General features: G+C 45.7%; 1 protein-coding gene across 5 annotated transcripts in view; it reads left to right on the plus strand.

Annotated features, from left to right (window-relative positions):
- The window catches only part of LOC149324343 (CLIP-associating protein 1-B-like), a 48,635-nt gene extending 44,571 nt beyond the window's left edge, over window positions 1–4,064 (plus strand). For all 5 annotated transcript variants that reach the window (XM_089565608.1, XM_089565610.1, XM_089565609.1 and 2 more), the window contains one exon: window positions 1,928–4,064. In XM_089565608.1, coding sequence (XP_089421734.1) covers window positions 1,928–2,029 — 102 coding nt within the window. In that variant the 3' untranslated portion in view covers window positions 2,030–4,064. The remainder of the gene's footprint in view (window positions 1–1,927) is intronic.
- Window positions 4,065–12,530: the final 8,466 nt, after the last annotated feature.

Raw genomic sequence — 12,530 nt, forward strand, 5'->3', positions numbered from 1 at the left:
GCTTCCGCACGCGACGCCATCTAGGGAGAGCGAATGAATCTAGCATCAACGGCTGCCTAGCACGTGACTGGCACGTGATCGAACCGACGCCCACTCCCCGGCCACCCCCGCCGTCGCAATTTCCGACCCGCGCGCGCTATCTCTGCAGTTCAATCTGTAGGCGCCGTCGCGGAACGCGTCTTAACAAACAGCAGTTTCGCTTGAAACGAAGATAAAGATATTCAGGGCAGTTGACAGCGGGCGCAAGGAAAATTCATTGCCACGGACTTCGGTGTTGCGCCTAGCACTCTTATCTATCTAGATGAGATGGTTATCTTGAGCGCTAGGCAAAGATTGCAAACGCCCACTCTGCAGGCGCTGTGAAGAATGACAGCAAGACAGGATGTTGAAGATGCCTTGTTTGCATGGTTCAAGGACGTTATAGCACGTAACCTGCCTGTGTCTGGTGCCGTCCTTCAAATGAAGGCGAGAAGTCTCACTTCCGTCAGAGGCCACAATGACTTTCATGCAAGCAATGGCTGGCTGCAGCGATTTAATGACCGCCATCGGATTGTTTGCCACGTCTTGTCTGGCGAAGAAGCAGCCGTTGGCGCCGAGAACTGCGAGAAGTAGGCAGAAAGCTTCCGCATGCAACTGGGAGGCAAGCGGACAATTTCGGCGAGACGACATGGCGTCAGCTGGCGGTTCCGAACGCTACGTTCGAGGAATTCATCTGTGCAGATGACAACTTGGCTGTGGCGCCCAAACTGACCGACCAAGAAATTGCTGATCAGGTGGTTTCTGCAGATGATGCTAGAAACAGCGATGCATGTGAAGATGGCGAAGTGCGAGCTCTCAGCAGCGCCGAGGCCGCTGACATGGCCAGGAAGTTGAGGGGGTACCTCGAGAACCTACCTGTGGCCAAATCAGCTGACATCGGGAAAGCGCTGCTCTGTGTTGATTTCGTCGAGAAATGTAACCTATCAAATAGTGTGAAGTGCCACCAAACGGAGATTACGTCGTTTTTTCAATAAATCAGTTTTTGCACCTGGCCATGCATCCCGATTTGTGAGTTCGCTCTTTCTTGCTTTCCAGTACGAAATGTAAGGCGAGGTTTCATATGCTTATACCACGCGTTAAATTCAAGAATAGTGCATTTTTTCAACCCTGTGCTGTCCATCTTAAAGTACTCTTTACTTGGGCTTATTAGCGACCTTTTCTGCGAGAATTTGAGTGCATACTTTTATAACGAATATTGGATATAACGAACAAATTTCCGCGCAAAATGCGACTTCGTTATAACGAGGTTGGACTGTACAGCCGAGATGCTGAGGGCTCGAAAAAAATCTGCGATGGCTCTCAGAAATACTGAAGCAACTGATATGTCTAGATTATCTGAGAGGCAACACTTCAGAATTGTGCATGACGTAACTCACGCAGCCTTTGATGCAGCAGCGACCACAATCATCACCGCGCCACTGCTGCTATGCCTGTCCCATGTCTTATGCCTGTTCGCCCTTCTTTCTGTCTCCTGTTCCACTCCACTCTTTCAGTGACTGCTCTTTCTCAGTGGCCCGCGCCGCTTCTTTCAACATTCATTGCCTGCCTCCAATTTCCCTGTGTGTGCTGCGCGGCCCAAGGGTCACCAAAAGGTTGCTTCTTCTAGAAGCTCCCGAGTCGTGTGGTAGCTGAGTGTGTGTTATATTACCACCTTGGTTCCAATTTAACGCGAGGTGCGTTCTGAAAGCAGTGAAGTCGGGAAAAAAAAACTTGGTGTTATGTGCGTTCAAACACAGGGTAAGCTTTTCCAAACTAATGGAGTGACGGCTAACTATTGGGCAGCATTTGAATGGTTGGAGCCCAGACCCTGATACATTTGACCTGTCCAGTTAACCTGTTGGTTATCAGTACTAAAGGCCTGTTTTCTTTTCCTTCTCTCTTGATGCAGTTGAAGCTTCTCAACTTGTATATCCAGAGAGCACAGGGCAACAGCAGCGGAAGCACCCCAGGCTCCCCTTCGAACACGGCGTCTTCCTCAAGCAATCCCTGATGACATGAGAACCATCGCCTAACAAGCCCACGCTCCCTGCTTTGCTGGTTAACCACCATGGCTGTGACCCTGTGCCGAGCATCTCTTGCTCTGTCGGTGGAAATGAACTTTCTGTCCATGGCCTCAGGCGCCTACTTTTTTTCCTTCTTTAGCAGACTCCGGCATTTGTTTTGTCTTTGCTGCAGTGTGCGTCTTCTTCATGACACACCTGTGAGAGAGAGCAGTGCTCCACCTCCAGGTGAACACGGCTGCTTTCAGGGATTTCATTGTTGTCCTTTGTGTGTGCGTGCATGCGTGCACCTTCGTCACGCTCCCAGCACCTGTGAAAGCTCGCTGGCTGGTAACAGGAGTATTGACTTGCACGAGTAAGTGGGACAAGGATCCAGACTGTGAAGACCGCTCGCAACAAAAGTACATGCTCGTATGCGGGATGTGCTCCAGCTGATTTTGCTTGCACTCATGCCTTCCCTTATTGACTGAGGTGTTAAAGAGAGCAAGATATTGTAATTTCTTCAAAAGAGAGGTTGGTATATCTGCTGCTTTGCCGGTTAACAAGTTTTGCGATCTTGGACAGTGAGTCATGTGGGTCTGCTGCATAGCAAAGACAGTTCTGATAACATTGTGTTCATGCTATGTGACAAGTAGCCCTCTATGCTGGGCTCACTTCTCTTTTTAGCACTTCTCACGTAACAAGCAACATTGTTAGCTGAGCTGCTGCAGTGCTGATTTTTTTTTATTGTTGCCTTTTCAAGGTAGCTGTACAGGGAGACCTGTGGCTGCTACCGCTTAGTGTCCTAGTGCTAGTTTTGTGCCAGTAACCTAGGTGCCTAGTGCCTGTGGCTGAGTGCTGATGCTGGTACCATACATTCAGTCTGCAGGGTGACCTGTGTAACACTGAACATGCTTTAGAACTACGGCTGTTCATTGTACTTAAAGGGAAGGCATAAGATTTCCTGCTGATGACACGCCACACTTTGTTTTGACATCTGTTCATCCCTTCTTAGCATGTTGCAAGTTTCGAAGTAAATCATGTTAGCTCTGTAATCGGTTCTATCCTCATTATTTAATCACTTGAAGAGCACTCTCAGGCCTGACATGGCGTCGTTAATAAGAAATCTTACCTTCCTCCACGTAAAATGAGGTTGTTTTTTGAAGCTTGCTTTGTGTTCCATGGGACATCCTGTATATATATACATATGTACACAGTTGGAGTAAGTGTGATGTGATTGATTAGAAATGCTAAGCCATCTAACATGCTGCTATTCATGTTGAAATAGAAACATTGCCAAACCTTTTGTGGCTTTGTAAGCCGTTGCTTCGGTCATTGTATGTTGTTTTTCTTTTCCTTGTTGCTGCCTGCTCCCAATGGAATGTGAAGCAGGTGAAAGAGTGATGCCATTTTTGTGGCCTGCGTGTGTGATTGTGCAGAGTGTTTTCTACAAGGTGACTTAGTTTGTGGCATCTTGCCAGGCTGCCATGAGATGTAGTGCTGTAATAGTCCTTTCACCTTATTTTTTTTTTTTTAATGTGTTGAGTTCTTGACAACACTAGCAAAGAAAAGTGGAGAAAAAAAATTATGGCTGTCACTGCAGAGCAAGGGTGTTGCTTTCGCCTACATTTAGTAAGGTTACATCTGCACAAAAGGAATTAACATTTGTAATTGAGAGTAATTGCTGCTGGCAGTTGAAGGCATTCATCTTATGTAACATGCACACTACTGCTTAACGGACTCGAGATGCTTGAGTGAGCTATTTATATTGTAGTGCCAGAACTTTCTTCACTTGCATGCTTTGTCATTTTTTTTGTTTAAAAAGGATCAAAAACGAAACAAAGCCTTTCATTTGCAAAGGTATTACTTGTATAGTGTACATTCCCATGCAAGTCCATGCTTTTTTTTTTCTATACAGTGATACTCGTCACTGTTTCTGGTGACACTGAAAGCTGCGTCCTAACATCTGTTTTATCATTAGGCCTTTGCGCTTTAAGATTTTATTCTGAGAAGACAAGTCAGGAATAAACATTTTTACTCTCTTGATTTCATGAGGTGGCTGTTTGATTTCTTGCTTGCTTGTGTCAGCGCCCAGTGATGTTTAATTAGCACTTACAGTTCTGTTACTGCATACACTCTGTGAAGACCAGATCTCCAACTTCTTTCATGTGTGCATAATTTTGCCTACGTGGTACATTACGTGGGAGCTGATAGACGTTAACTGTCTGCGACAAGACCTCGCATGCGTTGCCCCGCACGCTGCACTCCTCCTAGAATCGCGAACATGCAGTTCCTCAGCACCGCTAACTCTCCTTGTGTGCTTGGCGTTTTCACCAGAAAGGAATTGCTACCTCTGTGCGAAATTTGAGCCTGTAGAAGCGAATGGTTAAGCAGTGGGATTTTTTTTTCCCCCCGTTTTTCTTGCAGCGACGCAATGGTCAGTATAGGAAAACCTTACGCATCATCAAAAAGAAGAAAACATCCAGTCGAAATTTAGTGTGTATGCTCCTTTAACGTACACTGCCATCACACAGCATACGAGCGTCTTTCGCATTTCACCTCCACCGAAACGCGTCTGGAACAGGGTATGAAACTTCACTCAGTGTTGGTTTCAACTACGCAGCGCACCTGATTACTTGAGGAAAAGAACTGATGCTTATAAATTAATCATTCCAGCACATGTGTGTGGCACGGGGTAACGAAACTGCTGTTTTTGCCAGTGGTGATTGGAATTTCACTCGATGATGAAGTTGATCCCACGTCTCAGTCGGACGTTGTAACATGCATGCACTAAGCCTCCATCCCCTAAAAATGTGCCTCAGAAAGAAATAGATGCTTCTGATCGTCCCGCTATGATGCCTCTATCTGACTACTCTGACCATCTGTCCTGCCAACACATCTGCTGGGACAAATATATGCCTGTCATTTTCCGGGGCTGCTTCTACTGTCTAATGTCCAATGAAAAGAAAAACTTTTAAATTTATGGCCTACTATACTTTTTTTTTTTTTGGAAGTAGCGGTGGGGGGGTGTATTTTTAAGCACGTGAGAGGCACCTAGATGTCTCTTTTGAGTGCACCGCTGCTAGGATTTAGAGATAACCAAGGGTAATGGTTTCTTCGGGTGACAGCACTAGAGTTTTCTGTGCAGCTGTACAGCGCTGTGCAGGTGCGGACATTAGTAAACGGAACACTGAATTGCAACTGGAAACATGAAACATTATTAATGCAAAAGTATTATATGGCTCACGAGACGGAAAGTACACAAAATCTCTCACCGGAAGTCGAGTGCCGTCATAGTCATGACATAAGTGTGATAAAGGTTATAAAATTGGTGCCTATGTAGTGTATCATAATGATAGTTAAAAAGACCTGGTATTATGAATGTCACAACTAGAAACCAGGTAAAACAGTGTCATGTGACATAGGATGACTACTGAAAAAGTTATCCTCATGAGGACGTTTGGTCATGATGCACTTACAGTACTCGGAATGTCATGTTTGGGATGATGTTTGGACCATTTGAGGACGTCCTCAGGATGCTTGGCGTTGTCTGGGCGGGTGCTCCTGCTCGGTAACCAGGCGCAGTAACCACTGAGCCACCGCAGTGTGTTTGCAACTACCACTACCACATTTTAAAAAAGTCGCACATATCTACCATCCACCTGCTAACCGCTGTTCTGCCCATAAGGTTTCTTAAAGTAGAAGGAAAGCTGGTGGTGCTATACTTCATCTACCATGGATAGACACAGGAATGCCGAGAAAACGATTTCTTACTGGACTTGGCTATTGTTGGGTATAAACGTGAATTCAGCTGTAAAACATTCTTCTTGAGGCAACCCTCGAAGAAATGCTATGAAAGTTTTCATTCCAGCCTACTAACAATGAACTTTCACTTGTGTTCAATCTTTTGAGGAAGTGAAAAATGCAGTATCGAAATAACTTAACCCTTTGTGGACAGCATATATTTTTTTCAAAATTGATCAAAAATTTTTCATTGCACGAGCAGATGTGCACAGAAAGTGTTCTCTACAAATTTCAAAAGTTTAGCACGTGCAGATAGAGGAGAGTTAATATTAATAGATCAGAGGAAAGAGAAAAAATGGCCTGGCTTAGCTTATGGTTAAGCCTAGGATGCGAAGCATACCGCCGGCGGAGGCTGCGCGTCCGCAAGCGAGCGCACGAGTTGAGCCCATGGAGTTTTTTTTCCTCCATGGTTGAGCCCATAGAGTTTCTTACTAGTAAGAAACTCTATGGTTGAGCCCCAGCTTTCACAGCTGTTGTGACGTCAGCGCCCCTAGCGGAAGGAGCGGGAGTTAGGCCGCCGGTGGAGGCTGCGCGTCCGTAAGCGAGCGCACTAGTTGAGCCCCAGCTTTCACAGCTGTTGTGACGTCATATCACGTGGTGCGCCGATGTAGGTCAAGTGGTAGCTACGCGGCCGCGCGCGGCGCAGCAAGGAAGAGCTCGGTTGTGCGGCTAGTATGCTTCGCATAAAAAGGAGAGAAAAGACGCGCGTCGCAGCAACAAAAAACAGATAAGCGGCCGAAGCAGCGCTCGCCGAAGCGAGGAAATTTCGACCATCTGCGGTTATCGCATACACGGGCGCTCCTAAGTTAAGTAATCCGACTGTCCCGCAGCCCGTTGTGCTTTAAGCGGTGCGGGTAGGGCACTATTATTTTTATTTCTGTAATTAATTGTCCACACTAAAGTTTGTCCCGCAGCCATAGAGCTAATATACCAACTATGCCCGCAGCTCACCGGCACGTGCTTTGAGCGTCCACGGTGGCTGAAGTGCAGCGCCGCCAGCTTTCTGCTTCCATAGAGTTTCTTACTACTAACTAGAGGGAAAGCTACTAAGTTGTTTTATTCCAAAAACGCTGTTCTCCGTGTGTGCGCACATACGTGCTGCATCAGGGAAGAACCGTCAAACATAGTCAAACGACGCGCCCGCGCGCTGGGCGGACGACTAGCCCATAGTAGCGAAAACGCAACAGCGTACGACGCCAATAACAGGTTTCTTTTCCGAAATGCCATTAAAAAATTTCTTACAGTATTTACGCAACAACATTTCTTTAAAGACATATTTCTTTTTGTAAGCGCTTGTTAATCACGAAATATTAGTTTCCGCAGCGTTCAAGTCACCTTTTATTTTGGGCAAACTTTGCATTTACATGCTTTTCTGCTCGTTTGTTGCAATGTATAGACTGGATATTGGATGTTATGGCATTCTTCATTATCAAAGAACGTCTATTTTTGCATTATTTTTCGGCCAAAAGTTGTGGTCCTGCAGTCGGTAGCTCGCCGGCTCACCACTTAGCCCGTTGTGGCTAAGTGGTCTTGAAGAAACTTCATGCAAACTCTCACAGACGGGACGCCAGCTTTCCCTCTATAAAAAAAAAAAAAGCATTATCGTGGAAAAGGACGAGAACAGCGAAAAGACAAGGTGAAAACGAAACTGAAAAACCGCGACTTTCGGTGGCTTCTTCGTTGGTTATATTAACTCTATGCCCGATGCATATTCCAGCCCTCTAGTGGCAGCTCTGCCGTGTGCATGGAGGAAGGAAAACTAAGGAGAGGCCCTTCGTAATCCCAATGCATTGACAAGAATGTGGCGAAAGTGACGTCAAAATTTAGGCTTAAAAAGTCGGGCCACTAGCAACGTTGTCGTTGTTGCTAAGAAAACTCGGGCCACTAGCAACGGCTTACGGCGTTGTTAGTGTCGTTGTTGCTATGGGCCCGAGTGTTTCTCGGTGGCGGTGGACGGGCTTTCGGCACGGTGTGTTCGGCCTTGCGTGTTAAAGTCTACATGCCTGGCGTCGTGACGTTACGCACGCATCTAAGATTGCTTTTAAATGCAGCAAATAACCGCTCATTTGATATTTTGTTCGTCAAACTTGGTGTCTTTACGCGGAGCGATCGATGCATTGAAATGAATCTCGCGAAAAGGTGGCACTCCGGAACCGCGCTTCGACACGCGAAGAAGCGTTGATTGTTTTGATAAGCGAACTTTCGCACCTCACCAAACAGTACAGAAACATGAAGCCGCTCTCGGCGATGCTGAGCTGCGTTTCGAAGGCCACACGGCGGGTGTACGGTAGCCCGAGAAGGATGGAAAAGGTTCACCGCACCTGTGCGCCGGTTTATGTTTAGGTGCGTGTTTACGGGGAGGGAGGTGTAGGAGTGTAGCGGCGAGCGGCGCGGTTTTTTTTATACCTTTCTTTTACGAAGCGCTTGCGAGCCGCGCGCGAGCCCCACCCCGTAGCTCGGTTGCTCGGTGGAGAAAGAAGATAGTGAGGAGAGCCGATCTAACTTCCGGTTGCGGGGTGGCTTCACAAAAAGTGACGTCAGGGCCTCTCCTTAGTTCTTTCCTTCCTCCATGGCCGTGTTAGGGTGGCTAGACTGGGGCCGTAGCCGTGTGCAATGGTCTTGAGAGCATCATAGAGTTTCTTACTATTACCTAGAGGGAAAGCTGGCGGCGCTGCACTTCAGCCACCATGGACGCCCAAAGCATCATGGGGCGGTGAGCTACTTGTTGCGAGACAGTCGTAGTTTATCGGGAACACAGAGTGGTACTACTCAGACGTTTCATTTCAAAAACGTTGTTCGTGTGTGCGCAGACGACTTTCGCGCGACCGCAGTGTGCAAAACCCATAGTAGTGAAAACGCGACGACACATGATCAACATCTAGAAACGTTGCACATGATGTCAATAAAAGGTTTCACTTTTCCGAAATGCCATTAAAAAACCTCTTATAGTATTTAAGCAACAACATTTTTTTTGAAAACATATTTACTTTTAAAAGTGCGCTTGTTAATTACGAAATATTAGTTTTTATAGTGTTCATTACTTGGCCAATAGGAGAGCGAGTCGTCTCTTATTTTGGGCAAATTTTGCACTTAAATGCTTTTCTGCTCGTTTGTTGCAATCATTAGACAAGATTTTCAATGTTAGGACGTTTGTAGTTATCAAACAGTTTTATTTCTTGATTATTTTTTGGCCAAAAGTTGCAGTTCCGCAACAAGTAGCTCACCGCCCATGGAGGAAGGAAAGAACCATAGAGTTTCTTACTATTACCTAGAGGGAAAGCTGGCAAGCCGTCTATGGGAGTTTGCATGGAGACCCCACGTGACCACCTCAGCCACCATGGGCGCTCAAAGCATCATGGGGCGGTGAGCTACTTGTTGCGGAACTGCAACTTTTGGCCAAAAAATAATCAAGAAATAAAGCTGTTTGATAGCTACAAACGTCCTAACATTCAATATCTTGTCTAATGATTGCAACAAACGAGCAGAAAAGCATTTAAGTGCAAAGTTTGCCTAAAATAAGATATGACTATAGTGAACTAGAATACTTTCTAGTGGCGCGACCGGCGGCTGCTGGGGCCAGCTCGGGTGAAGCGAATTGACACTGACGGCCGGCAGGGGCGCTGCTGCGCCTTTTCCTAGCCTCCGGCGCGCGCGTTGGCAGGACATGGCAATGCGGTGTGTGGTTTAGCTCACTTTGGGCGCGCGCTGTTACGCAGATAATTTCACTTCAGCGTTCGTATCTTGCTGTTAAGTAGTGATAGCAGTGAGCAGGAACTTTGTTGCACCAATGACAGGAAATTTGACGAAGCTATGGCGATAAGAAGAACTGATTCCCACTGTTTTGCGCCAGGCTGCCGCACCGCCTATCCGGGCTCGTCAAAAGCATCGTTGTTTGCCGCAACAATACAGGGTGTTTTTTTTTAGAAGGTCCAAAATTTTTAAAGAAAGGTAAATTCCTTTAGATTTATTTTAACCCTGGGGCTATACTGAGGGCTACGGCGGACACCAGGTAAGAGACAAACTACTTTAATTAGTTCGCTGATTAACTGATTACGTTAATTAACTTTTATAATTTTTATTTTAGGGGATATGTTGTATTAGCAGAATTGGAGATAATCTTCCAAACAGTCCAGCCAAGAAAAAAGATTTTCATTAAAAAATTTTTTGCGCGCGTAACGAAGCGAGAAAAAGTGTCCCTGGTAGGCAGCTTCACACTGTAACACAGCGTCTGTGAGCGCTCGCTCCGCCCTGTACTTTGTGTCAATGCTTTTTTGTTCCAGCGCGGCATTCCGTGAGGCCGCGGAGCGAAGCGAGATAAGCAGCGATAGCGCAGGCTGCCAGTCCGGGACGCTTGACGCAAAGCGCAGGGCGGAGTGAACTACGTCAGAGGCGCTCCCGCCGCTGCGTTACGGTGTGAAGATGCCTACCAGGGTGACTTTTTCGCGCCTCGTAACGTGCGTGAAAAATTTTGAATTAAAATTGTTTTTTCTTGGTTGGACTGTTTAGAGGACGATCTCCAATTCTGCGAATACAACATATCCCCTAAAACAAAAATGAGAAAAGTTAATTAACATATTTAGTTAATCAGCGAACTAATTAAAACAGTTTTCCTCTTGCCTGGCGCCCGCCGTAGCCTCCAGTATAGCCGCAGTGCTAAAATAAATCTAAAGCAGTTTACCTTTTTTTTAAAAATTTTGGACCTTCTAAAAAAAAACACCCTGTATATATCGGATAGCTTCGGTTGAATATCATTTCATTGGGTAAATTTAAGTCTTAATTAGCTGCCAATAAAAAGTTACTTGTGATTCGATAATGAACTTCATGCTGTAGTTTCAAGACATATATCGATGGATAGCTTATTTCGAGTACGATTGAAGTACGCTAATTGCAGGTCCTAATTAAGTTCCGTTAGTTAATTATGACAAACAAATTCGCGATACAGCAGCAACTCATATCGTTTAAAAGGTCTCAACGAGTAGAATCCAAAAACAAATGATAAACCACGCAAAACCGAGCTATCGCTCATCTATCTCGGTTGAACCATGATTAAACCACTTCCACTTCGTTGTTTAGCTAAATCTTGTATTAACGTAACACTTTGAATGGTTCTTAGCTGTACATGCATCTCATTGTAAGATTGTTCTTGCAGGACCGTTCATTCATGGTGTTATTCAAGTCATGACATCACGCTTTCCAGCTGAAGCATTGCCTCCTCTGCATCAGCCAAGAAGTTGAATTGTTTTCTGTCCTTTCTGTCAGAGTGGGAACGCCACACAAATGGGCAGCGAGGCTTTCTAAGTCATTCCGCAGTAACTGGACTGCGTGTAACACTATGCAGTACCTTATCGCTGTTGAAGTAATGACAAGCAGGGTGAGCCAAGACCCCGTGGAACATCTTTTTGGCATCGTCAGGCAGTCATCAGGATGCAGTACTCATCCTACACTTCAGCAATTCATTGCTACAGTGAACTGTGTCAGCTTCAGCAACCTTGCGCACTCTGTGTCAAGAGGAAACTGCGAGCCCGCTGTTCTAAGTTCACTCTTGAATGCAGATGCTGGTGAGCAGGACACTTGCTCTGGGAGGGAGAAACTGATTGACATATTTCTCGATGCCGGAAACTTGAACGCAGCCGACGCACTGCTCGCAAAAGCTGTGCCTGACCATTCTTCCGTTGTTGTGGCATCAAGCGACGGCAGGCTAACCTTTTAAATTGCTGGTTACGTCGCGCGAAAGTTCGTTATTCAATTGGATGCCCTGAGCATGCTCAAACCATAGCTGCAGAAATAACTGCATTTTACCTCACAACTCGTCTGCATTTCTTCACGAAGTGCATTAACGGAGCCAGCGATAGCAGGCGTCTATGTTGTGTGTGTCCTTGTCCCGTTTTGCGCTAACTCACATACCGCGCTTCAAAGCACCTTAAATTAAATATGTGCTGAACCAGTCAATGGCAGGGAAGTTGTGGATTTTCGCAAACAATATTTTTTTTCTTATCATTTCTGCACTGAAGTCAGTTGCAAATAAAAGCTTCATATGGTGTTCATGTGTACATACATCAATTTAATAATTATTACTAAATCAACAACACCACCAAAACTCACATCATAGCGGTAAATAGATCGTATCTACAAGCGCATTGACTTCTCTAAACCATATATGAGCTCAAAATTCCGCATAAAATTTAACTTAAACGGTTTGCTTCTGAAAGTGGGTGAGCAATAAATGACGGTGGGTACACACTCTAAATGGCATTGCTTTCGGGTTTTGATCTTCAAACCACAGTAATGGTCGCGCAAAGAATCTGCTCCGCATGTGATGCTGACCGCTTGGCATTCTGCGATGGCATTTCGCGCCACAAAATCACTCTGCAAGTTGGAGTTTGGTCAACGACGCGACAGTAGTAACGTTGTATCCTCGCTTAATTACGTGGTTTTCGGACACGCGTTTTAATCCTTAACAAGGCTAGTCATTGTAACTAACAGGTGGAGAACAGCAAGAAAGAATAAATGAGCGATTCTAATTAGTAAATGAGCTGAAAAACGCAAGATAACAGACGAACTTTTCAACACTCCGCGAATTCCCGTGCCTAGGAAAAGTTGCGGTGGCGCCATCTGGTGGCGTCTGTTGGAAAATGGCTTGCCTGCGCCTCGCCGCTCGCGCCACTAGAGAGTATTCTAGTTCACTATAGGTACGACTACGTAGTCCAG

The sequence above is a fragment of the Amblyomma mixtum genome, unplaced genomic scaffold (genome assembly GCF_055824585.1).
Source record: "Amblyomma mixtum isolate Tamu unplaced genomic scaffold, ASM5582458v1 scaffold_65, whole genome shotgun sequence".
Classification (NCBI taxonomy): Eukaryota; Metazoa; Arthropoda; class Arachnida; order Ixodida; family Ixodidae; genus Amblyomma; species Amblyomma mixtum.